Here is a 27676-nt window from a genome sequence, read left to right as displayed (position 1 = left end):
TTTAACAAAACAATGTAAAGAATCCATTTTACTGGTTTAGTCTATCTGAACAGTCCTGCAAATGCCAGTAGGGAACCCTTCCTTGAAGGATTTATTTTTTCCACAAGCAGAAAGGATGGTATCAGTGGAATGCAAATGAGTAAGAAAGAGCCCAACGCACATTCTTGTCATTTCCTCAGGAAGGAAGCACCCCATCCTGTGGGACAGGACATTAGAGACGGATTTCTGCAGCTTTCTCCATTGCTGCACAGGTGATTTTTGTCTGCATTCTGATGCTACCATAGCATTATACTTTGACAGACTTGATTTTCCAGTGGTAGATTCTCAGATTGCCTCTCTTGCAATACCTGACCTATTTTCCCACTGCTACAGTTTGTTATTATGTGAGCAGCTCATGAGTGGGCTCCCTTCTATAAAGCGCTAAGGAACTACAAGTTAAAAACACAGTAATTTCTTGGATATTTGCATATTGCAGACAGTTATAGGAACAAGTACAGAAAACTGCAGCTCCTTCCTGTTCCCTGTGCGCAGGAGTTGCAGTGTAGTTCATGATGAACTCGTGCCCACAGCTGCCTGTGGGTCAGCACTGTAACAGCACTGCCATCTGGCTCTTCAGCTATTTTACACACTCCCTTGGCAATGCACCTATTAAAACACAAGCCTCCCTATCCCACTGAAATTCCTGCACAGAATGCTGCTAAAACCATTATTCTTGTAGCCCTTTTCTTTCACTATTTAATACTTTGGTGTAGCAGGTCTCCTTGTTGCAGCAAACTGAAGTGGCTCATCTACATTTTCATGACCTTTCAGAAGACTATTCCAGATTTCCCATCTACCACTCCTAAATTTGTAGGCCCATTTTCTTCCATACTTTCCCTGACATTTAGGGAAGCCTCCAAGAAGCCACTTGTGAAGTCAGGGTGTGGAGCTTGCTAGGAAGACTGGCAGGAGAACAACAGCCCTCTTTCTCATCTTTTACATAATGTTAGATTTAACCACTGCTCCTTACAACCATTAAATGTGGACAGGAAGAAATATGCATTAATTGAAGGAAAGATTAGAAGAAAATGGGAGGAGAAAAAAAAATCTGAGAATAGTTACACAAAAAGATCATGGAATCTCCATCAACATTTAACTTAGGATGTATATTCCTCGTCCCCAAACACCCTCAAAACTCCTTTCTGAGTCTGATAAACATTTCATACTATTGCAGATCACATGAGCTGCTGAGGTTGTGCTCAGCCACTGATACCTCCCCTGTGGTACCAAGAACTACATCTGAATGGTCAACTAATCAAAAAAGAAGATTATCTGTAGTAGAAAAATGCTACAGCTTTCCTCTGTGCTTTAAAGGATGAGATAATTGAATACAACCACAAAATAAAGGGACATTTTCCACATGTTCCTATTAAGACACCAGCTTTCAGCTGGCTCCCCTATCTGTAAATGGTGTAATTCCTGGAAAACAGCACCTGCTTACTCTGCCTCTCTGGAAATGTCTGTAAGCTGATGCTTCACCTTCTGTTGCTCCCACAGGAGCATCTCACCAACTCAGAGTGCCCAGCATTGCCAAACCCTCTCTTTCCCTTTTGTAAGTAAACCTTTGATGTCTCCAAAGCCAAACACAGCAGAATAACTTCCAAGTGCTTCAAGTGCTTCATTATTTGGTAGCCAGGTGTGTCAGAATATCCTTCGTCTGTGTGAACACTGCAACAAAAGCCTAAAGCTCCATACAGTTTTCACTGTTACACTACAGCTGATACACCAGCGTTTTTGCCAAGCTCTGCTAAAGCTCCTCAAGCCACGGCAGTTTGTGTCCAAAGCAACCAAAAGCCTTAAAAGTCCCATTCCTACTTGCAAATGATTTGACCCTTCCAAATCCCAGCAACAGGATGCGTCAGTGAGCTGAGCTCAGTAGAGACCTTAATGTGATCCTGAATGCTGGGCTGTCATTAGGACATGGAATATCGATATCCCTGACCGCTTCCCACCCGGCTAAAATGGAATTTGCCTCACAGATACACACATTAAACACTGTATTAGCTACTAACTGATATAAATCCTTCTGCCTTAATGAGACCAAACGGAGGATGGTGGCCAAGACACTGCAGTGTCAGACCAGGGAACCAGAGCTGCCTGCAAAGGACAGTGTCTGCAGGCCAGGGGGGACAGACCCCACAGATGCGACCTGGGACCCACCAATGCTGAGCAGGATGACTCAGAGAGTTCAGGATGCAGCTGGGCTGAGAACTGCTTTATTCCACAACAATATTAATGTAATTTTAAGATTCTGGATTCAGGGATGTTCCGCCCCTGGAAGTGTTCCAGGCTGTGTTGGATGAGACCCTAAGCAATTTGATCCAGTAAATGACATCCTGCCCATGACAGAGGGGTTGGAACTTGATGGTCTTTAAGGTCTTACATTCCAAGCAAAGTCATTCTGGGATTCTGTGGATTCAAACAACTGAAGGGGTTTCCAATGCTGCCACAGCATCACAGGCTGCAGTGTCTGCTCAGAAGCCTCTGAACACTTTGCTAGTGTGATGTGGGAGTTCAGAACCTGAAATTCCCCAGTGGCAGTATATCTGATCCCACCACAGTGAACAGAAAGAGATGAGCATGATGAGGGGAAGATGACATCTTTCCACATCAAAAGTAATTAGGTACCTTTATTCTCATTAAAGAGGTTTGTGAACTTCTAAAATAGCAGAGTTTGAACACCCAGCCCTGCTACACTTCGGGCAACATCCTCACTACCTTTTCAGACCTGCCTAGGTATAATCATTACCTTCTTTGTAACAGGTTCTTAAATACCTTTTAAAGGCCAATCCAGAGTTCTGAACAGCTAGAAAAATCCAGCTGGTTCTTTCTCTACATTTAAAACACTTCTCCTGAGGTCAACTGCCACACTACCACCAGCTCCAGCAAAGCCAACATGGAATGTTTTATATTGCTTAGTAAGGACATCAGGGTATCAAGGAACAAAAGGCAGCTGCAAGGTCTGCAGGACACCAAACAAACAAAAATCCCAGGCCTAGCATGGTGCCAAGCACTATGCTAAATATATTTCTAATGAAAGGTGTATCACACAAGACAAACTAGTTCTCAGTATGCAACCTGGTCCATTCTCTCCGCCCCAAAAACAGACTGTTATGAAACAGGTATTTAAAACTCTATTTTCTGTTATTCCTTGGTTACATTTAATTTCTCGTTTCCACATTTGCCAACAATGTTATTTATAGCCACAGCAAACTCAGGCTTTTAACCAAACTTGTCTTGTGTGCCACAATAAGCACATAAGCAGGACTTCATGCTGCAGCCACTTCATTATGAGTGCTCCTGAAACTCTGTGCCACTTTTGAACTCACAGAGCTTACCTGGTGAGATCCCTTTTGTCCCCAGCTGACCTCGAGTGTCCTTTCACCTCACAGCAGAAACCTCATCGTACCGCAGCTCTGTTCCAATGGCAGAGCAAATGAGAAGCTGTAAACGTAGCATTTATTGTACACTGGCAGAAAGAAATGCTGAGTCTGGTCAAGTGCTGGGCAGTGGCTCCACACCCAGTATAAGAGGTCCTTGTCCAGGTCTGGATTCGTGGGCTGACAATTAGAAGAAGGTTTCTGACCACATGACGAGGAAAGTTCAAAACTAGCTTCCAAATGACCACAGTGGAATGCAAAATAAACAAAAAAAAATTCCTCTCTGAAGCCCCAATGCTTTTAAAACAGAGCTGAATATATTTTTACAGAGATTCTATGCATGAGCCCAGCTGTAGGAAGGGATGATACAGAACAACCCAGAAGGTCCCACTCATTCCTGTGTTTGGTTTGAAGACAGGGGGAAAGTACAGAATTTCTTCTGCTTCTGGGTTATGCTTATTTATATGGAAAGCGTAATTATCTGTTTGGGACCTTCCATTTATTATTAAAAAAACCCCAACACTGCTATTTTTATTCATGTTTTAAATGTGGACAGAACTGGAGCTTACAAGCACAAACTCTTGAAGTATGAATAGCTGCCTGTCAAGACTCTGTGTGAGAAGACTGTACTTAAAGCACAGGGGGTGGGGGGGAATGGAAGGAAAAGGAATGGGAGGAGATACTGGATCTACAGTATACTGCAAAGATAGGAGAACATCTAAAAAGATTTTTAAAAATACAACAAAAAGAGTTAAGTACAGTAAGAAAGATTAAATGGCCCTTAATTGCTCCGGAAACATTCCCCAGAACACACACAGCTGACTAGCTCTGTTGGTGACAAGCATGACTACACCTTGCCTTTATTTTTAGACATGCTTTTCTTGTAAAATCTTATTTAAAATGTAATTACTTGATTAGCTGTTGCCCAGCCAACCCCGGGAATGCAAATACAGACTGTCGCAAAAAGAGAGTCACAACCCTCAGCTTCTAGGAGAGGTAAACAATGGAGCAGTGTATCTTGTTCCCAGCTAGGGGCAGGGACACAAGTAGAATATTCTCCCTGCAAGCAAAGGGATATGGGCAGCAGCATCCAAGAAAGCAGCAGGAAGCTGGCAGTGGATGTAAGGCACTGCATCTATCTGAACAGATGATCTCCTGTGAGAAAATCCCAGTATTTATTCAGGGCCTGCCTGACTGGCACAGGGACACAACAAAAATGGCACCATTCTAAATGGGGACACATCTGCCATCGAGGGAGCCCTCAAAGAGAGTGGGATAAACAGCACCTGAAAGGGCTGCATGACATCCTCACCAAAACCTCCCACTGATACCTGTACTGACACTCTGGAACAAGGAACACGCTGACAACCATGTTTGTACATTAACACACCCCGTACATTAACGGGGCCCCAGGAGCTCAGCCTGGGCACTAATCTGGTTTGGGAAGCACTGCTGAGATGGTCTGAGGTGCTGGTGCCCCTTTTGGAAGAGAAATGCTGCTTATGCCTTTACCTGCTGCTTCATTCATGTCGTCTGTGACATGAAATAAACCCCTCAGCCTGGCAGCAGTGCACATGGATGAGACTGGCCTTGAAGTGCTTCAGATCTGTGACAAGCACAAAAGAAAATGCACAAAAACTAAATGCTTTGTCAGTACAGACCCATGATATCTGTGGAGCAGAGCACTCCGATATCTAGGAAAGACTATGTCTTCATATTTCCATACAAAACATAAAGCCTGTTTTGTATCGAAATATGAAGACATAGACTTTCCTAGATATTTTTCCTTCTTCCCTTTTTGAAGACTTTTTTTCATGTATATTGTGGGGTATGTGTCAAGATAATGCAAGAAAAGATAAAAACGTAACATTTAACACAGAAGTTGACTTCATAGTTCATTTATTCTGCTGTGCAATGCAGAAGGAACTGCTAGTTTTTGTTGAGCACTAGTCAGTATTTGCAAAAACTGAAGGGCCAGGGCAGGGCAGGGGTAGAAATTAATTTAGTGCATGAAGAAGAGATGGCAGCTTCCCTAACAGTTTCATACAAAACAGAAACACATACTAAGCCATCATAATGCAGTATGCCAGCAGTTTTCAACACAAGGCCGTAAGGTATTAACAGTGCCTCCACCAAACCCTCCATCCTTGGCATGCAGCCCTGGACACTCGGGATTGGAGTTCTCTAATGGCACACAGGCTGCACAAGAGAACTGCTATAACTTACCACACCTTCCCACCGCCAAAGCCTCTTCAGTGCATTCAGATAAAGCTTTGGGTTTGTGCATCAATTCCAGAAGCATAAACTTTAGATGAAATTTATTTCTAGGCAGAAAGAGCTTTTGCTGGAGAGAGGTTCAAGTCCCTAATTCTGGGAGACTTCCCGTCAGCTCTGACAGCTCTGCTCTGCTCTCAGGACCAGCCTGGCCAACAGGGACACAGCAGCTGCAGGAAGAAGAGATGGGCACTGATTTTAAGCAAGACCAAGGCTCAAGAAGCAGCAATGCCAACACTGTCACTTAAGGGCCCATCACCTAAACTCCACTAAAGTAATGAAACTACTTGAGTTGGAGTCCAAAGACCATTGTTACTCAATAGAAACAGGCAATGAGAAACATTATGGAGAACACCTAAACAGCATCAGCTCAGGAGGTAAGAGACACAAAACCCCAGTGCTGATTTAAAACAGCAGGAACATGAGCAGTCAATACTAAGGCCACTGTCTTGGCCCTCAGTACCACGTCCCAGCATGCCAGGACACACACGTGGCATAACAGCCAGCAAAATTAGATGGTCTGAATATTCTCTTCACACCAGTTCATTACTCCTGTGTTCTTGGTGCCCTCAGGCTGGAAGTCACACAGACACACTCAACACATGAACTTTTGTTTCTCAAGTCCCACTATTGCTCACAAAACACAGCCAGCCCCTCACCCAGCTGCTCTCTCATTGTGGGCTCACAGCAAGAGCTGACACATCTTATTTTGGGTAGGACACAGCCCAGGGCACTGGGATGCACAGGGAGGGTTCAGGAGAATGTGTCCATCCCCCCTGCAGCTCAGCCCCTCAGGAGCCTGGCAGGAAGGGGCACTGGGACACGATGAAGTGCACCCCTGCACTTGCCAGGCGCCAGTCCTGCAGAGCCTCCGATTCATCCCACTTCTGGATGCACTCCCAGCCTTTCCACCGCATGTGAGGGTGCCTCATCCTCTCTCATCAGTCCATGGGCACAAGTGACTTTGCTGCTGCCTGTCAAGCAGGCATGAGATGAGACATGCAGACCTACTGTACAGTGCCTCCAACCATTCCTAGAAACACTGCAGCTGAGCAGGGATATGGCATTTTGGAGTGCCGCAGTGAAGGCTGTTTGTGTCTCACTCCCACCTCATTCATCGCCGCAGCTCAATTTATTTGCTGATTGTCAGGAGTGTGAGTAATTGGTTTCTTAGATACCCTAACAGGAAGCCAGCAGGCACCTTATGTGAGGACAGATACAGCAGGACCCACCACCCTGCAGAAGCAAGAGCACACTCAGTAACCTGCAGCACCCACTCCCTTCTCCCAAAGCACGAGAACATCACTTCTCCAAGGGAGTGATGTAAAAGGCAAGAGAGAGCAGAGGCTGCGGAAAATGACAGGAGCGAGAGGCACAATCCACAGCAAAGGGGCTGCTGCAGCTCGTCATGCAGCTGCACTTCAGCAAAACCCTGAGGAAGAACCAGAGGGTACATGGCCAGTCTTGTGTAACTTAAGGCCAAGATACCCTGGGACTGTGCCCACACCTCTGTGAAGAGCAGCCAGACTTGCAATTACAGGGCTTTCCCGTGGCACACAGGAAGATCATCTGCTCTCATTCATTCATTAGTGCCCTTGTCCACAAAAGAGGCATCTTCAGGGCTCTCAAATCCTAGGCAGACTCCTCCTGGGGGGGGAAAAAAGTGGGTCATCTTCATGACAGCTTTTAAAAATAAGACCAAAGCTCTATAGCTTTGTAAATATATATATTTAAGTATGTCGTTTTTATATAATATTAATATATTTTACATGTACGTTAAAACCCAGGTGGTTTTAATTACTGAGCTATCCAAGGATTTACTGCCTCTGAGCCTTTATCTGCTGCATCTCGGTCAAACCTCATAAGGCTGCATCTGAAATCACACTGTGCTAAGAAAACAAATGATTAAAGCAGAGCTGGGGAGTCAGGGGATTAGTCTATTCTGCACGGCCTTGAGCAAGTCATTTTTAGCTCTGAGGCTCTAATCTTATAGTGAGCCTGGGGCAGATGAAACACTCACACACCCACACAAAGCACACTTAGGTTTTTTCTCATCTGAAAAATAGAGATGACAACACACCCCTCTCTGAGAAGCATCTTAATCACTAATCTGCATTAAATGCTTGGAAATGTGAAGTATTACAATGATTAAGTACCAAACCAAATTAACATTTTGCAATGCTATCAGAGTCAATAAGGTAGAATGACAACACAAGCACCCATTGTATTCAGCTCACAATCATCATTGGAAAAATCCAACACCAGGAAGCTGTAATAGTCTCTCCCCCCCCCAACAACCAGCTGTAACTACAAACAGAATACAAAAGATGAGTGACTAAATGAGTTAGTCCTGAAATGCATCCTCTATCTTGTTAAATGCAGGAAGCCCACACAGAGCAGTTTCAAAGGGACTAATGAAGGAGAAAAGCAAGCTCCAGGATCTCAGTCCTTGAAGTGCCCAGCCTTCAGACAAAAGGTACCAGTTCTGCAAATAAAGGAACAAATCTTGCAGCTGCCTGACTTAGAAAACACCCTTTACAATGCAAGGCTTGTCCTTCATTAGGACCATGACAACTTCACTGTCCAAGGAGTACTACTCACTCTGTGTATTCAGCATGAGACACTTTCCTGCCTGCCTGCTTTAACAGTTGGTGCAGGTCTGGATTAGATTTACTAGCAGTTGTCACCTTTTTCACTAGTTTTCCACTTCCATGCATGTATGTACATTGTATCTCATAACACGACGTGTGATTTGAATGAGACAGCTGCATTTGGCAAGACTCTGCATTTTCCTGATTTATAATGTGCTAGAAATTTCGAAGTGGGTTCTCAGCACCCTCTTGTGGAGCTCTGCTGTGGTAACCACCACATCTTAGTAAAATTACATCGCAATTCAGAACTACAGAACAGTTACTTCCGCAGTAAAGCCAAAATTGGGAAGTTAAATGCAAATGGCAACACTTGGTAGTTTATTATGATTTTTAATGCCTGACTAAAACCCATGACTTGCATTAAAAAAGCTGCCCAGCTAGACATCGGCTCTATTGCAATATCTGAACTGTAATACTGTTAGTTCAGTATTGGCAGAGGATCCTGTTTCTATTAGAACGTGCATCTGTACCTGCAGGCCTAGTCAGGATTGAAGCTGTTGTCATTAAGAAAAAAAATTGCCTGTAGTGGCAGCACAGAATAAGTTCCTTCCAAGAGAAAATAGGATTCTTGCTCTGCTTATTAAGATGCCCATAGCCAGCAGCTCTTCCAGCTCAGAACATCACTGGAATGCTTCTGTCAGGTCTGGGAACAAATGGGAGGCTGAATGCTGCTCCTGGGTAATGTGTTTTTTTGATAAAGTGGCTTTCCTCCCCCAAGTGCGTGCTTGCAGTAAAATGCCCTGTGGAAGAGGACAGAGATAGAAGCAGTCTTTTATTTTGCTCTTGCACACATGTGTAAGAAATGGCCAGTCCCCCCCTGTAAGCAGCTGTTTTCCACACAATTTACAGATCACATTAGGTTTTTAAGTCCAACCTGAAGAACTCATGTAAGTCAAGGAAGACTGATACATACAATAAATAGTCCTAAGTACACACACACGTGGTAAGAGCTTGCCTCAACATAACAGCTCCCAGCAATTTTAACCAAATCCTTAAAGCAGTTGTGGTGCCTGTCTAAATGCACAAGCCAAACCAGCAAGCATTAGTGATGTTGGTAACACTCACAGTGAACTAAAACATGCACAAGGTTTCTTGAGTATATCCATCAGATTTTGCTCGTCTAAGGAACCCAAAGGTGCTAAAATATGCTCGGCATTCCATCCTTCCAGTGGTTTGGGGTTTTTTTTGATAGCAGCAATGCAATTTCTGCTCCAGGTATACTGAAATTTAAGATGTTTTCCTTATATGCACACAGCAGACAGTTCAGCCCTGGGAGCACAGTTCTGCAGATTGCTGCTACTGCATAAAGCCTCTGCCCTTCCCCTTCACTGCACTCACCCCTGAGAACCTCTGCAGTCCCAAGTGTCACAACATCAAAAGGGTTTAACAAGGATGCCCCTCAGTCACCATCCCTAATACCCACTGCAAGGACCACATAACTTCAACATACATAACACTCGTAACAAAATACAAATTCCCATCAGTGTGGATTTCTTCCCTTTGGCATTTTAACAAATTTATGTTTAATTTTTTCTTAGGAAGCACAATTCAGGAACATCCATACACAGTTACCTTTGAGAAAGTTAACATTACACAAAACACTGTGATTTTGGTTGTGTTTTTTTCCTATCTTATTTTTCCAAACATATAAATTCTAATATATTGCTATTATTTTTGTGTTCCCTATAGAACACTGTATTCTCTTGCTGGATCCAGAATGACTTGTGCAGTTAAATGCACTTTCAGAAGCTCTTCCTACTGCAGAACAAGAACAGCAGCTCATGCTTTCTGTGTCAGGCCAGACTCAGGAGTTACAGGACAGAGTCAGGAGAAGAGCAGCTGTACAATATCAGCCTTTTCCAGCCTTGCACAATTGTGCCTGTGCCTTTTTTTAAAAAAAATAAAGGTCCAAGCCTTTACTACTTTAAAGGTTTGGCCATATTATTGTTCCCTTTCCAACTGTACTGTGTACAACACATAACAATATTTGCTACCATACTTTCTGTGGGCTAAGCACAGTGTATCAAAATTAAAACAACTGTTTCATGAACAGCAACCTACATATTCCAGCAAAGTCTGTAAGAGATGACAGACTAAAGTTAAGCATCTTAAAAGTGCAGTTTTGAAAAGTGAAATTCACAGACCTCAGCAGGAGCTGCAGGGTTTCTGTTCATCAGGAAAATGGGTCTAAAAATTTAGGAATATTTCAGATGGCTTGTGGGTCTATAAATATGATCACACCGTTAGGAAAAGAAAAAGGAAAACATTTTACTCACAAGAATGATGTATCATGGTGACCAGGAAAGCAGAGTAGGGGAGGCTGCTGCTGCCTTGTGGCTTCCTCATGGTATTCCTTTCACTTTGCTAAAGCTGCTGCTCAGAGGAAATAGGAGTAGCTTTGGTAACTGTTATCCCTGCGGATGGCTGACACAATTTGGGACTGGCAGGACATTGATTTTCTATCAAAATCTTAATAGGTCACACATACAAAACAGATACACCAATTGATTGTTCATCTAAAGCAGAACTCATTTCACACAATGCCATTGCTGCCAGTGTGATCTGGAGAGCAACTAAGAAAACCTCAGTAGTTGATGTGCTACTGCAGAGCACTTTACAAGTTAGCCAAACTGGCAGGTGTTATTTACACCTCTGATGAAATGAGTTTAAGAGCACATTTTTAATCATATATGGAATATTACATATCTCATAAAGATTTTCTTTTTAGACTACTCCCATTCTTTTCCTTTTGTTTCTGGTCAGACTACCATCAGTTTGTCACTTCCAACTAATTTGAATATGTGCATTTTCTAATTTCCAGTTACAACTTCCCAGATTTTGGTCACTGTTTGGCAAAGGACTCTTCAGAAATGCAGCATCACAGAACATCAGTTCCAGCAGAACATCAGTGCACCACAGTTTAATTCACTGGCCATTTCAGCTTAGAACCAGCCACAACTTAGACAAGTCTGAGAGCAGCTAAGCTGTTTCCTTCTCCCTATTAAGTGTACTAATATACATATGTAGCTTGACTTGGGATTTTTTTGGTGCACTCTGGAGATTATTTCCCATTTTACAGTGAAAAGAGCACAGCCTAGAAATAGATCTATTTAACTGACTTTTCTCTAATGTCAGTGTTAAGGCCTGGTGACCTCATATGCATGATATGCCATGACATAACCAGCTGCTACTGTCAAGTCAGCTGTTCTGCAGCTCATTAACACTGTGTGAAACCCTGAAAGAGATGATTTAAAGCATGTGTATATATGGATATATATATACAAGAATATACCTGTCCCTAAGAAATGGTTCCTCTCTACCTCACTAACTGTATTTTGAAAGTTAGAAGTATGTTTCAGAACAGTCTGCTCTCTGAACACAATAAAAGAAACCCCCTGCTATACAAAAAAAAAAATACTGTATGTTTATTATAATTTAGGAATATGAACAAAAGGAAAGTATTTTATAATAGCTTAAAATCCATGGCAATCTCTCCTGTCTTTGTGTCAAAATTTATAGCATATGTGACAGCAGTAGGCTCTGACAGAATTTCTGATTCAATAACAGAGCTGAAGAAATAAACAGCTTGCTTGCAGTGGGGATTCCATTCACAGATTCCCTACAGGAGAGAGTTAAAAGTGAAAGCAGTCAAAATCTCCAGTATTATTACTATACAGTAAGAATGCAGTAAGAGTTCTTGTTCCCAGCTGAGCACACAATGATCAACAGTTTTCATTTACACTGCCATCCACTCCACTATGGAACACATAACTTTAAATACCATCTGCTACATCACACACTGAAGTCACCGAGTCAAAAATGGATTTGGCCAAAGAATATTGAGACAGAATACTAAAAATACTTACTCCTTACCCTCCAAATTTTTGCTTTTGTTAAACTGAGATGAGGTTATTTGTATGAAAAAACTCTACTTTGACCTAGCATCCCATTTAAATCCTGAATTTGATTCCAAACTAGGGAGCATTTGGATGTAAATCAGACTCCGATTTTAAGGTACATCTCCTGCTCCCCACTAAAACATGAACAGGTATTTTTACTAATTCTGACTACACAGTATTCAAACAGAGCAACAAGGGGCACTACATAATCCAAGCATGGCCAACAGAGACCCGCTGCAAACACACAGACTTTGACGTAATAAATTCGATTGAAGATGTACCTTTTCATTTGACATTTGCATCAGTCCTGTACTAACGGAGACATCAGCAGCAAGGTGATATTCCATCCACAGAACTGCTCCATGGCTCTTGCCTTTCCTGGGGAGAGGGGCAGGATAAAACCTGTTACTGTACATAATCCTGGCAGCTTAAACACTGCACTAGTGTTTAAGTGAGAGCTGTAAGAGCATGAACAACTCTTTCCTTGAAAGAAAGCTGAACAGCTGACTGAGTTGGTAATTGGGGCCAGCAACTTCTAAAGTATTTGCAGATATGAGATCTAAAAAAGGCATGGAGGAGAACATGTCATAACTACATCTGCTCAGCAGCATAGGCACTTAACCAGCACTGAATAACATGGCATAAATTACACAGCATACGCTGAGAACTTCCTTCAGAGACCCCAGTTTCTATTGACTCTGAATTTAGAGGAAATATTTACCACACACACCATGTCACTTCATGTGCCCGCTCCACAAGGAGCAGAGGTCATGCCAGTGTGCTGCCTGTAAACGCAACTGCTGCAAAGGCACAGAAACCCCATGCAGATGGCTCTGGAGTCTATAAAAGCTTGAATTTTGTTTAATGAGAAACACAGCAGTGTTTGAGCTATGTAAGCTCCAGATAGTTATAAAATAAAACTTTCTTGGGTTTTTAATTCTTAACAGCATTTCAAGTTTGAACAGATTTAAGCACAGTCCACAGTTAGAGTGGAAAGTATCTCAGAAGATGTGGCAAATATAAAGATTGCCAGGATTATAGTTAGAAGGAAGAATAGCATATACATTAAAAGCTATTAAAACAGTCATTTTAAAGCTACTAAACATAGTAATTCATTCATTATTAAACACAATAATCTGACAAGCTACGCAGGAGCTTTTTCTGCAGGAACTCAGCAATGGGCAACAAACAGGAAGATTAAAAACATCCAGATAATGCTTTATTTTCTCTTAACTATAAATTAATCTATTTAAATAATAAATCACAGTGACAGCCAGTAAAATGTTATTTTTTTAAACAGAGGCATATTATCTAATCTGATAATATCTAATATTATTGTATTATTGTTATAGCCTATTGTGAATAGCCACAGAAAGTCTGCGTCAGAGCAACCTCCAGAACCTTAGGTCATGTTATTAAAAACTGCCAAGCACATTTGCACCAGTTAAGTGTATTACACTTAGAAGAGCTCTAAACTCAACTCATCTGAAGAGCTGGAACTCTACCTCCTGGTAGAAAAATGGATGATGACAAGAATATTTATTGCACTGAGAAAACTGACCGTAAGAGTTTTACAGAGCCCTCGGTGCTGAGACAGTGTTGTGGTACAGTCTTTGTGAAGTCAAATGTCAAAACTTCCTGTGGGTCTGAGAGTGACTTGCAGGGATACTCCCACAGCGGGTGAGGTTCTGCTTCCCTGGATTCCCTAAAATTCAGAGAATCCTGAAGAAAGGAAAGAATAAAATGAACTGAAAATGACAGAAATGCAAAGAGTCCGTGTTTTTAAGTTAATTATGGGTCCTGAACTCAGAGTATTTAAGCAATAAAGCTTCAAGAGGGCAGGACTGCACTTCTCAGGCACAAGGGAAAAAATGTCCTACATGTGTGAAACCAAATGCTGTGATTGGGGCCCTGATCCCTGAAATAGAAACGGGCACTTTCAAAACACAATGCACTGACATTTTCTTCTCCCTTGAGATGAATTCCTGTACTCCTCCACAATTACTGTAAACGTAATCTCAATGGCTAACTCAAATATGGATATTGACAGCACAGCTCTAGAAACTGACAGAAATCTCAAACAATGAGGTGCTGCCTAATGCACAAGTTTTTCAACAGTCACTAAATGCTTTATTAAGTCAAACTGAATTTTTGTTTTCCTGGGACTTGTGCTGAAACTATTTTTCTTACTTTAATCATATCATCCATAGTCTGGACATCAAAACCTTCACAGATGCCACATGGACTCCGGATTCTCCATAAGTCCTACAAATGAAAACAGGATTTTGTTTGGCTTTATTAAAGGAAACAGGAAATCTTGAAATAATTTTAGCTGTAGCTTAGACATTTGATAGCAAGCCAGATAAAGACTTTTTACTGTGTATATATTCCTAAACCATTACAACTACCACAAGAATCAGAAGATAATTCTGGGAAAAGATTTTTTGAAGTCGGTTAATTCTTTGATCACTGTTTTCAACTCCTCTAAAGAACATTTCTTAAAATCTCTGTGGGTAGTTTATTTTAGAGCAGGTATGGATTTACCAAGATCTAACTCTTACAGCACCTCCACTTTCACTGTCCAGCACAGGTAAGTGCTCCCAGCAGTATCAAACATCTCAGAGCCTACCAGAGAACCACACTTCCCTTTAGCCCCCCAAGGTGGAGTGAGACCATTTTAGCCACTTCACACCATGCCTCTCACGGACTTTAGCAACCCACTGGACAGACAATGATTCAGTTCAACATTTGCCTTTTCTTAGACCTCATTAATGGTCTCTTAACATGACAATTCACTAACTACAGATATATACACTTTTTATTACCTGTTCATTGTTGCACTTACTCTCAAATGTTCCTGCTTTACAAGCTGGCAGCAGGACATTTAAACAAATACCTTTATAACTTCTGCCTGAATACAGCATGAACTAGAGTGACTCTCTAAGAGTCTCTGAATGGTACACCCAGCAGAACTATCAAAACAGACAGGCAGCACTCTGCTCCCTAAATGCAATTATGGATGAAACAAGTTTATAACTGAAGTAATCATCAAATTGTTTCTCCTGGATCCAGGTTTTGCTAATTGCTTAACCGTGACGACACATCCATTCTGAGAAGACAGAACAGCCTACAGACCCTGTTCCGCAGGAGACCTTGCAACACTGCGTCTATTCCCTCTAACCAAGAACTGGTAAATGCAGAGGTTATTTTTAAAATCCCACAGATTCCAGTCTTTGAGTCTAGATTCACCACTGAGCAAAGAAGAAAATGTACAATTAAAGCATCAGCTTTGGGGATAGCTTAAGGGAACAAAATACAAGTTAAATGTTCCATCAAAATGTTTATGTGGAATCATCTCTGAACAAACCCTGTATATGGAAATGTAAAACTGAGGCTTAGGTGACACGAATGTTACTCTACATTCTGCTACTAGACTGCTGAATAATCTTCAGTAGTCACTGCATGCTTTGGTTTCCTCATCCAGACCATGGAGAGAATAATGCTTACTTCCTTACAAAATGCTTTGAGGTCTAGGGAATTAAATCCTCTAGATAAGAGAGCAGAATTAGAATTTACTGCTTATCTCAATCTGATTACTGTTGATTAGTCTAAGTATCTGCTCCCTATTACAGAATTCAGATTTACATTATTTACTCAGTATATACTTAAACTCTCTACATTTTTGCAGAAAACTGAAAAAATGTGCATCACAGCTGATTAGTCCCAGAGGGATAAAGAAAAACCCCATTTTCACATGCACAAATCAAAAGCAGAAGTAAGAGAACAAGGTTAAAGGGCATTCGAATAAGGAAACTGTTAAGGGAGAGAAGCTCAGACACAAAAACTACACAGCTGGTGAGCCAGAGGGGAGAAAAGACGACAAAAAAAACCAGGCATTGTTAACAGATAAACTGAAGGCTGGTTTTTTTTATGTGAAAATTCATTAGATTATAGGAGTTTTACTTAAAGATATGTATATTTATTTACACAACGCTGGACTACAGAGTTCCCTCACTTAAGCTATTGGACTTTACATATTAATGAGGAAAGTACTTCACTAATTTCCATTGTCACTGTAGGTAAGCACTTCACAATCTTTAGGTACAAAGTCCTTAATAACTGAAAAAAGTAAGTTTATAACTTTGTACAGTATCTGAAATATGACTTTTCAAAGTATTTTTAAGATGTGCTCATATTCAGAGCTGTGCACAGCCTTAAGCAGTTGAAAAGAAACCCCCATACAATTGAGAATCCTGCCTACAGTCTTATAAAGCCTTGTTTCAAAAAATGGTATGCTGCAGAATATCGACTTGATACATATATTTATATATAGTATATATAATAACATGAAATTTTATAAATAACCACAACTGTCACATGCTTCAGCACTCTCTAAATAAATATATTAAAACATGCAGCCCTTTCATTTTAAACGGCAAAATTACTTTAGTTGATTTGCTGACGAGATGACTGAAACAACAACATTCACCTTCAAGATATCAAATATTCTTTTCTCAGCTGGTAAGTACGAAACATATTGGACGGTATTAAGATGCAATAAAGTTGTCATTTAAAAGTCCTGAAAGAATATTCAGTTTTAAGTGGATTTGTGTAAATATCTAAACAATCTCACCTGGAACTCCACAATCATCATGTGCAAAGAAGCAGACTGAGGTAGCACAGTGACATTGCTGGCAAGGTGAGTGCTCACAGCTGTCCTGGCATACCAGAAATACAGGTTATGCCACGGCAACAAACTTGTAGTGAAAAATGGCTCTCCCACAAGGACACAAATCTTGTCAAAGAAAGGAAGACATAAAAATCATTGTAATAAAGTACAACTCATAACACAGGCTGTTTAGATCTTCCAATAGCTGCCAGCGCAATATATTAAGTGAAATCATCTAGATAAAAACTTCTACTGCTCCCTAGGGATTTAATTACTGTATACTGCACATACAGCACACTGGACATTGTTTTGTGGGTTTAGTTATCACATTTTAAATTGAATTTTCCCACAACAAAGTTTGTGAGAAAATACTGCAGTTTGAGTTTGGAAGGCTTTGAAATGAGTGATATAATTCTTAAGTTTTAAAGTATGTTATTACTTCCAAATAGATTGCAATCTTCTTGAGTGAAAGAGCTGTGAAAGAGCTACAGCCTTGTAGAACACATGCAGTTAAACCAGTTAAACTGCCTTAACAACTGGTGCAATTATGCAGCAGGGAAAGTCAGACCCTTCAGAAACAAAGCAACAACCCTCCCACAATCTTTAGTCTCCTTTAGTTTTAGCTGCACATGGTGTGAACCATTTACTCATGACATTTTATGGGAACTGGGACATAACAGGACTCATTGTGGTGGCACAGTAGGAAAGCAAGATTCATTTTTACTTCCTGCTCCCTACTGACCCCCTGAAATTCAGTACACTGAGCAACTGTAACATACCTTTTTATCTTCCAAATGAGAAGGCTTCAGCAACTCAGGACGTGTTTCTATTATTTTAATTTTATCTTCAAGATGATTTGCTTTAAAAAACTAAAATCAAAAAGTAGCACACTGTCTTTATCAAAAGCCACAGTTGAGACCAAAATAATAATTTTATTGAAAATAAATTAGAAAAAACCCCCAGTAGCCAGAAGAAATTTTAATATAACTTCCTGCCATAACTCGTGAGGATGATACAAGTCTATGGTTCAAGGCTGTATGCACATAGAGCCAACATGTCACACCCAGGGAACTGAAGCACATGCCCTCCATAGTCCTTCAATTACCTACGTAAAAAGGCAGATTCCTCACCTTCATTGATTTATACTTTGAAGCATATGAGAAGGATAACCAAGAAAAGTAAGAATCACTTCAGCTATGAATACACTGCATATTTGGCTTCTCTTTGAGACCAGCTTCGGGTCCTCATTTGCCCACCATTCCTGGTTTTGCACTCCTGAGCTGCAGGCTGAGCCAGACCTCTTTCAAATACACAGTGTCAACTAAAGGAGTCACAGCCATATGATGACTTCAGGAAGCTGCTTCCAGACACTTCTTAGGCACCAGCTGCCTCTCCTGAACAGCCTCCACTCTGCTGGCAGAGCCTCCCCTGCCCTTCCCCAAGGCAGAGACAACAGCAGAGCAGGCATCCCCAACTTGTCTCAGCTGGAAGACAACTGCTGGATGCTGCTTGCCAGGTAAGACTGGTGCAGGCTGTGGGATGCTCTCACTGATCCTCAGACACAAACAGCCTGGCCTTTATCACCAAGGCAAAGGCAGCAGCAGAGCAGCAGCTCAAGCAGACAAGCCAAGAGGCATCTGCAGGAGAGATCCAGCTTTAAAAGTAAATGGAATACTCACTTTTTCCATGACAGAACAGGACACACCAGAGTTTTCTAACGTAAACACCTAATGAAAATACACAGTTAGTCAAACTAGCTTTATAGTTTTTAATTAAAAGAATATGTAACTGAAGAATGAAGAAACAGTTCGATGCCCTAGTGAGCACAGTTCATAAGAACTATGCACCTATTCCACAGCCCACTATAATAAACATTTTTAACAACGAAACACCCCCCCAAACTACAGGCTAAATAATTCTGTTTTCACAGCTATACCAGAAAAAAACTCATCCGAATGCAAATATTTCTTTTCCATCTTTAAGTTGCACACAGCATATTAACATTTGTTCTAAGCACATATTTACTCATGAACTAATGCAAGCATATTGCCAGTGTGTCAAATCGTAAATAGTGCTTAACATGACCAGACTGTGTCAGCTGGAAAGTGCTAAGAAGCTTTCTGCAGTAAGAGAAAACATTCGTTTTTATCCAAAATTGGTGAATAGTTAAGCAATATACTACATTCCTGCAGATTATATTACATTACACATTCCCAAATATTCAGTTCAACACTAACAGATTTTAGTTTAAAGAGCCTCGTGACATCAAGTAGGGAATTTATATATGTGAGACAGCCAGGAAGCTCTCAGCTCTCAGTTACACACAGACCCAGTATTCTTACTGCTTCCTACTTTGCTTTTACAGCTCTTCCACTCAAGACCAAATAATAAATGTAATTATGGTACATAAAAGAAGAAGAAAACCTTGCCAGACATTAAGGTCCATAGAAAGAGTGCTTCCAAAAGCACAAGATAGAAGATGGTAAACAGGAAGCAGCACTTTCCTTCAAAACTACACATCAGTAAATGTCAAATCTGGTAATTATTTATCTTCCTAGACTTCAGCTTGATCAGAGATGAATTTAACCTCCCCTACAACACAGTGTGAGCCTATTCCTCACTTATCCCTGATGGGGCACTGGAAATAGTTAAATAATGAGTTGGAAATGAATTACATAAGAGAAAAATACCAACTAAAATGCCAAGATCTGAAAAACAGGATGAAGTACTGTACCTGCTTTGCTCCAAGACAGTGAGCCAGCACAGGCAGCAGACTGCCATCACTGATACAAAGGCAAACACTATCTGTTTTCAGAACCTACAGAAAACAAATAGTCATTGTTATTCTTATTCCATAGGGAAAAGTTTTCCGTACTTTATACACTTTCATATCAAATAATGGTAAAAAATTCTCATTTAATGCCATTGACTTAGGTCTGAAAAAGTTTGCTCAAAAATGTATTAGATGTCTTCATTCAACTACCAATACTACATGTAACAAACACATAGAACTGCTATAAACTCTATGCAAAAATGGCTGCTTACCATTTAAAAATGTAATTAGAGTTTTCAAGACAAAAGTATAACTTACATCTGCTGATGGATAAGAAATATACTTTGTGAGCAAAGTCCTTTGCAGGGGACAAACAAATTCCGTAAAGAATTACTGCAAATTAACATTATGTGCATCCATCAGAGAAGCCAATAAAACCTGCAGGCAACAAGCACTCACTTTCCTCAAGGCCTTGATGTATTGGTGTGTTCGGTTCTGATCATTCAGCTCCCCAAAGCGGGCTCTGTTCCAAAGCAGATGAGCACGACACCTACAGACAGGACTCTCCATGCAAACATCTGCTTTATGCTCTTCATCTGCTTTATTTTCCCCTTCTCTGTAGAAAATTTCAATGAAATATTAACTACAGCATCAGCAACATGGTTTTTGCAAACAGGCACATGTATGCATTTTGGCTGATATGCACATTAAAGCATATGAACTCTGCTGTCACTTTTTCGAAGTTACTGGTTCTCCAGAGACATTTTTGTAACTCTGCATTTCCAAATGAAGAGAGGCCAAAAAGAATTCTCACCTTCTTTAAAAGACAAAATCAAGAACCATCCCCATTTTCCCACTGTGATGGTTACGTACTTAAGGCTTTGCTCTTTCAGCAAACAGTTACTTGTTTGGATTCCTAATTAAAAAAGGCACAGCAAATTCAGACATTTTAAAGCTAGCACTGTTTTTTAAAAATGTTAGCTGCTATCGTCATCACAACCAACATGATTAAGCTCTTTTTAATCTGAGCAGAAAGCAGTAATCTCTAAAAGACAGTGCTGTCTAGGAAAATAGAAAATGGAAACACAATGGCAATTATTTCACTTCTTTACCTATGTGCCACCTCAGCTGAGCTGTTATTTTAGGATTTCCAGGAATCAACCATTAGTGTTTTATGTTTCTTTGTCACAGAATGCAACCAGGTACAAGGTAGGAGCTTGCAGTCCAACTGTATTTTTATGCATAATGTGTATTTTCCACCTGTGCATTGCCCATGAAGCAGCCTTTCATATTTTTCTAGTCCTTGGGTTCTTACATTGCTCTTCTACAAAACTAGATGCCCTAAGAGCAGCAAATACTCCAGCTAGGAGTAGTACAGCAGCCTTTTTCACAAACAGATTGTTACCTGGCTTTCTGCAGGTTGTACCACACAGAGTACTCATCACGACAGGCAGTCAGGTACAACTTCTCACCCTGCAGAACTGGCTCCTCATTTGGAAGAAAATAAACACACTGCATCCAGTGATCTCTCCACTGAAAAGGGTTATATATATACAAAGCCTTAGGAACTCGCTCATAAATAGCAAATGGAAAGTAAACAAATAGCAGGAAATCAATTAGGGAGAATAGGCACAACTTTGAAAATGCACTATTAAGAATCTCATTCAAGTTAGCAAGGCTGAACAAATACCACTATTACAGGTTGAATAATATTGATTTCTTGCAATACAATAAGCCTGAGACCACTGGCTTGCTCACTAGCCAAGCTTCTATTTCAACAAAATTAAAAACAATCCAAAATTGCTTTGCATTTATTAATGCTGTTCCACCTCCACAGTTCACTTGTTAGAAACTTGTATTGAATTGCTGACAGCCTCATGCACCTAGAATTACGTCACTTAGTGTCACTCTGGTCACGGCACAACTCTTTTGTGTTTCAAAAAGCTGGTTTTTGCACTGCAAGTATCCCATGCTGAACAGTCATTCTAAGCTGACTGAACACCTCCAAGTTTAATATTTGAAATTATCATTCTCAAACATAAGTGTAGACAATCAATAATTTTGTAACTTATTTTTTGACTAAATTCATCCTACTAGTAAATACATTCACACAAAACCACAGGAATCTGACTTAATAGTGATAGGGTTTCTCTAAATATCCATATCAATCCAGCATTTTCCTACACCAGCCTCTTTTTTTTATGAGCATATAAACACACTACCATAAACATAACATTTATTTGGAAATTTAATAGAAGAACTACATGGAAGCAAACCACAGACTAATATTTTAACCAGGGATAAAGACTAGTTAAGGAAAAAGATACAGAAATCTTTGTTTCTTGAAAGTAAAAGAAATAACAGTACCTGGAAGTCAGCTTCGGTCTTTAAGTGTTACATAAAAATTACTCTTTAATATTAAAGAAAACCTCAAACGGGCACATACCATAGCTAAAATTTCTACAGTTTGCTTATTTAGCATCTTCCAATACTTTAAACATTAGCAAAGTTCCTAAGCAATTTAAGGCAGAGCTGCTTAAACCCCCCAGTACTCAGAAGAGTTGCTCAGTCATCTGACAACGGTATCTGAAGGCTCAGTATTTTACCTGCAAAGCAGAAGTGGGTTTTACCCAGTAGGGAGCCATTGTACAGTTTATCATCCCAGAGGGGTCCATGTCAATATCCCACCAGGAAAGGACAATTTGTGCCTTGCCAGACTTCACAGGCTCCAGCTGCACTCTATAATAGGTAGAAGCACTCTGTACTGGTTTACTGAAATCCACACTGCAGAGAGAGAAGCATGAAAATCATAAAAAGAAATAGTTCAGCATTCTTCAGAAATTCCCACCAGCTTCTTAAGCTGAATGCACAGCTTATATGAAAGGTGTAACAGGGTAACTTTGTTCTGAACAAAACAATGTCTCCTTTACCTGAACATTGCCACCACACCACTAAGGGTAGTGAAGTCACTTAAAGGCATCTGGTTCAGTTGGATATCACAAACAGAAGGAACACCTGGACAGTTCTCCATTTCTGAAGGGGGAACAAGAATTTTTTCACCATCCTCTGCTTCAACATGAACAGGAAACAGTTTCTTCCAGGACCACATTCTTTTGGATTCCACTAACTGGACATACACTGTTGCCCTGTGAGGCACTGCCTCACATCCTTCCTGAGTGTTCAAAACAAAGGGTAATAACATTCAGTAAGTTTGACTTATTAACATGAGTGAAAATTAAATCAATTGAAATGCAAGCCCACTTAAAGGAAAGTTGGACTGGGAGCTTCAAAATCTAAAATACAAATTATTTTGGAGACTTTTGTAACATCAGAGCAATTTATCTCGCTGTGAAATAGAATATACGTATCTATCCTGTTCAGTGTGGCCAGATTACTTCATTAACCATACATTATCAGTTTACCAGCCTCAGTTAAACTTGCATTTCCACTCTCATTCTGAAATAAGAGATTTATCTTGGGCTTCTCAAGGCAGAAATCTAGTAAGCTATCAACAATAAAAAAAGAGTTGGTGATTGCAATGAGAAAATAAGAAAAATAATTTACGCAAGGACAACTTTGTATCCATGTTTAAAGAGTAGAAAACATACAAGTTGTCCTAAAAATCCCACAATGAACTAAGAGCCAACCATGAAGTCCAAAAACAATGCTTTTACAGAAAAAAAGACTAATTGCAATTTGGAATTATATATGGAGAGCAGTACAAAGTTATGGAGTGCTACTATGTTTATAAAGTGTCTTTTAAACTGGTGAAAGGAAACCTGGAAACCTAAATAAAGTTTTGCCATCCACATTTTAATGAAGGGAAAATATAAGAAAATGTAGAAGAGAAAGCCCTAAAAATTATACCTGTAGATCATATGTTCAAAAAAACCATACTGATTTAAATACAGTGTTTAAAATATTTTCACATGCAAAATGCATAAGGAGTAGTAAGAGCACAATAGGAAAAAACAACCAAAAATGAACCAATGCCTGGGAGGTAAAGTTCATCAAATTTAGGAGAATTTAATTTTTAAAACATCTTGGAACGAAGATGTTATTAAGAAGAGCTTCAAATCAGGACTGGATGCCTTTCTGAAAGACACTGGTTAACCAGCAAGTTATTGGTTTCAACACAAAGCAACCAGGTGTTATTTCAGAGCCTGTGATTTACTAGCAGAGCTAATGGTGTATTTACCAAGGGATACAGAAGCCTAAGTTCTGTATAATCTCTATCCTACTTCAAGAAAAAGCAGAAGAATTTCTCTACTGATAGATGTGACATACTTTCTGTTTTCTTACCTGTACAAGGTATTTGTGTGCGTGCTCATAGGTTGGTAAAGCTCCTTCTCCTATCAGCTCTGTATCAAATAATTCTGTTACCAGGATGTTTGCCCGACACTGCATATCTCCATCTAAAAGACACAAATTAATATCGTAATGTTACGCCTTTATGTAAGTCTTTCAAGAAAATGCTATGTGAATACACAAGTAATTAAAAAAATTATTCCTGTCAGAGAGTCTGCTGAAGACTGGAAATTATTTTCCATTTGAAATGCAAATGGCTACTGAGATATTACCAGAACACTCTCTTTCAAAGTAGACTTCCAGTGTTACTTTCTGGATTGTAAAGTATCACAGAATCCTTAAGGTGGAAAAGACCTTTAAGATCAAGTCCAACCACCAACCCAGCACCATCTCCATGTCCACCACTAAACCATGTCCTCAAGTGCCATATCCACATGTTTTTGAACACTTCCAGGGATGGTGACTCCATCCTTTCCCTGGGCAGTCTTCAATGTTTCACAACCCTTCCTGTGAAAAAATTTTTCCTAATCTCCCACCTAAACCTTCCCTGGCACAACCTGAGGCCATTTCCTGTCATCCTGTCACTTGTCACCCAGGAGAAGAAGCCAACCCTCACCTGGCTACAACCTTTTCAGGCAGTTGTAGAGATAAGGTTCTCCTCTTCTCCAAGCTGAGCACCCCCAGCTCTCTCAGTGCTCTCGAAGTACTTGTTTTAATTAAAAATATATGAGGAATACGAGTAAGACATATTTCTTCATAATTTTCAGGTACTTGCCATTTTTTTTTAAGCCTAGCCTATTTTTCTCACCTGGGCCAACTGTGACTTCAGTGGAATGCTTGTTGATTACTTTGATCTTGTCAGAAAAACCATTTTTCTCCACTATCTTCACAGCAGCATTAGCCATAGGCTTAAACACCTGTGAACAGCAAGAGTGTAACAAAATGGTACCCTCATGTCAGCTTTCAAAAATGGAAGGGCACCAACACAAAATGCAATATATTTAGTTCTGAAAAAAATTAACATCCTCTGTATCTTCTCCTATGTTTGAAGTCCACTACCATGAAACAAGGCAACGAGCTTCACTTGAAAAATTCAGACCTCCACTGTTACAGAGTATCAGTTGCCTCCAAAAGCTACTCCAATTTAACTTTTGAAACACAAGAATACATATTAATATTGTAGCATTTACATTAAACAAACTAATTTCTTTGTAAAAATAAAAATATATACACATACATCAACAGAAACCCCCAGAGACTTACAGGTGCTGAAGACACTGTCAATGAAACCAAAACAACCAGCACTGAGATAGTCACTGAAATAGGCCAAAACCCTGCTTTTATTAACAGTGCAATTGTGAAGAGAATTTCTGTTTCCTTCAGAACAAAAATAAGAGAGATAGTCTGAAAATAAGAGCATCACAAAGAATGTGTTGAATATGTGCAACTCCTAACAAATGCTCACCTCAACTGCATAGCAGAAATCTGCCCCGGCCGAAGCTGCCATCATGGACAGGAGTCCTGTGCCTGTCCCTATATCCAGCACAATTGCTTTCTCACCTCTCTCTTTAACTCTGCTCACTGCAGCACGAATACCTTGGTAGTATTTCACATTCTGCGGAGAAGACAAAAAAAATCAGCAACCTTTTACCCATTTATGCTTTTAAAGACATCTTGCGTTCTCTGACTGTGAATTTATAACCAGAGAGAGGCCTACTGTGGAGGCACCACAATAGTCTTTCAAAAGATTACTGATGGAATAATAATTCCACTTTTACAGCCTTTGAAATTTCATCTAATGAGCTCTCTGTCAAAAATGTCAAACACAGAACAGCAAAATCGGCTACCAAATATAAAAATGTTCTGCAGTAAACAACAGAACACTAAAGTAAGATGTAAGAGGGCATCTGTTGATCTAAGAGCAGGTCTGGTACCTTAGAGAGTACAAAAATGTAATCATTTAATCTTTCAGAAAAACCTATATAACAATCAGTGACAGCTATTCAAGAGAAATGAAATGGCTCTTTTCCCACCATTCAACAGGGTTTTGCCTCTATACTTACTCTGTCCTTATCATGAAGCATATCTGCATAGCGTGACCTGCAATAAAAGATATTCCAGTTAAAATACTCCATTCTGCAAAGCAACGTGGCCCATACATGCACAAAAAACTGACATATGCTTTGAGGATCTGAAGCGTTTCTCAAATCTAAGGGATAATGTAATTTCAGTGATCTGGCCATCAGCATATAAATGAACTCATGAACCACTGGCACAAATCCTCTCCACATAATGGGCCCAAGGCACAGACCTATGGACAAACAGCTGTGAAGTAGCACCTGAGACAGATGTAGAGTTATACAGAGCAATGAAAGACAGACTACTAATGACCTATCATTTTTTATTAAGACTTAAACTTCTTTGGTTCCCCCTTCTTCACGGGTTGCACTACTCAAACATACCCCAAAATATATCTTCCCACATTCTCTGGCTGTTACACTAAGCTCTTAAAAAGGCAGAACAGGAACAGACAACTGGCAGTTATATTTTGCACTGGCATTTAAAAGAAATTTAGTCAATGCATTTTGCCCCACCTCAGTCACTGTCAGTATTAGGATCAGCCCCACAGAAAACATTTTAAAAAGTTTACAAGGAAACTATTTGGAGAATAATTCACAAAATTCGACATTGACAGTTCTGCCTTGTACACCACTGGGCACATTTACTGACATTCAGACTATTCTACAGTCTGTTTACCTCATGCCCTTGGAACTTCTACAAAGAAAGACAGACCCCCCCAAACTATCATTAAAAAAAAGTTGGATTTGCTCGTTTTTTGGTATCTTTTAACGGAATAGCAAGCTACTTTTCCAAGCATACCTTGCAATCTCCTGGTGGTAGTCATAGTCCTCACCCTCTTCTAACCACTCCATCGAACCAGTGGTTGGATTAGCTCTTCCACAAAAGGTCTTCATGATCAATCTCAATTTGTATTGTAGTATTTATGTATTATGTACAGTTTTGACTTCACTTCAATATAATACACCAAATACTGGCTGTGAAAAAAATCCAAACCAATCATAAAACTTTTAGTAAACACAACAGGCATCGCTTTAGCTCTGGATACTTGTACATTTCCCCCACTACACCTGCCTTGGCCAGAAGTACGAGTGACTGCTTTACGCTTCTTCCATAAGGACGTTTTAAGCTAAAATCTGTCACCTAGTCCTAAACTGAAAGGGAACCCTAAAAATCATCTAGGTCTAATCCCTGAGAACACAACACAGAAAAAAAACCAAGCCAGCAGTAAAACCTCATGGAAGAACCCCCGTAAGTGAGCACAGCGGGCCGGCGGCGGCCCCTCTCCCGGAGTCCCCACAGCCTGCCCGAGGGGGGACCCACAAACCCCACGCCGGGACCGGGACCGGGACCAGGACAGGCCCGGACCTTCCCCGCCTCAGGAATGAGCTGCGATGGGGGACGGCCAGAACACTCTCCACCATTCCCTGCCCGGAACCAGCGTAGCGGGCCCGAGAATCCGCGGGCTCGTCCCCTCCTCAGAGCCCTAGGCCGGCACCTCCGCAAGCCGCGTGTACCTACCCCGGATACCGCGTGTGCCTTCCCCAAGCAGCGCGGACACTCCCCCGCCGCCGAGCACGAACCGCCCCGCCCCGCCCCGCCCC

At 40.6% G+C, this 27676-nt stretch overlaps 1 protein-coding gene across 1 annotated transcript; it reads right to left on the bottom strand.

Annotated features, from left to right (window-relative positions):
- Positions 1–9098: 9098 nt before the first annotated feature.
- On the bottom strand, positions 9099–27672 carry PRMT7 (protein arginine methyltransferase 7). Its single transcript, XM_039558212.1, has 18 exons — positions 27594–27672; positions 26874–27049; positions 26057–26093; positions 25459–25608; positions 24802–24910; positions 23988–24100; positions 22616–22857; positions 22292–22469; positions 21091–21218; positions 20145–20301; positions 19647–19730; positions 18592–18639; positions 17692–17781; positions 16877–17038; positions 14434–14508; positions 13805–13965; positions 12525–12621; positions 9099–11963 (listed from the first exon to the last, which is right to left on the bottom strand). Exons 2-18 carry the CDS (start codon positions 26966–26968, stop codon positions 11808–11810), a joined length of 2082 nt encoding a protein of 693 aa, XP_039414146.1. The 5' UTR covers positions 26969–27049; positions 27594–27672; the 3' UTR covers positions 9099–11807.
- Between the last annotated feature and the right edge of the window lie 4 nt (positions 27673–27676).

This window comes from Corvus cornix, chromosome 11 (genome assembly GCF_000738735.6).
Source record: "Corvus cornix cornix isolate S_Up_H32 chromosome 11, ASM73873v5, whole genome shotgun sequence".
In the NCBI taxonomy this organism is placed as follows: Eukaryota; Metazoa; Chordata; class Aves; order Passeriformes; family Corvidae; genus Corvus; species Corvus cornix.
This window is presented reverse-complemented; position numbering and strand designations above follow the sequence as displayed.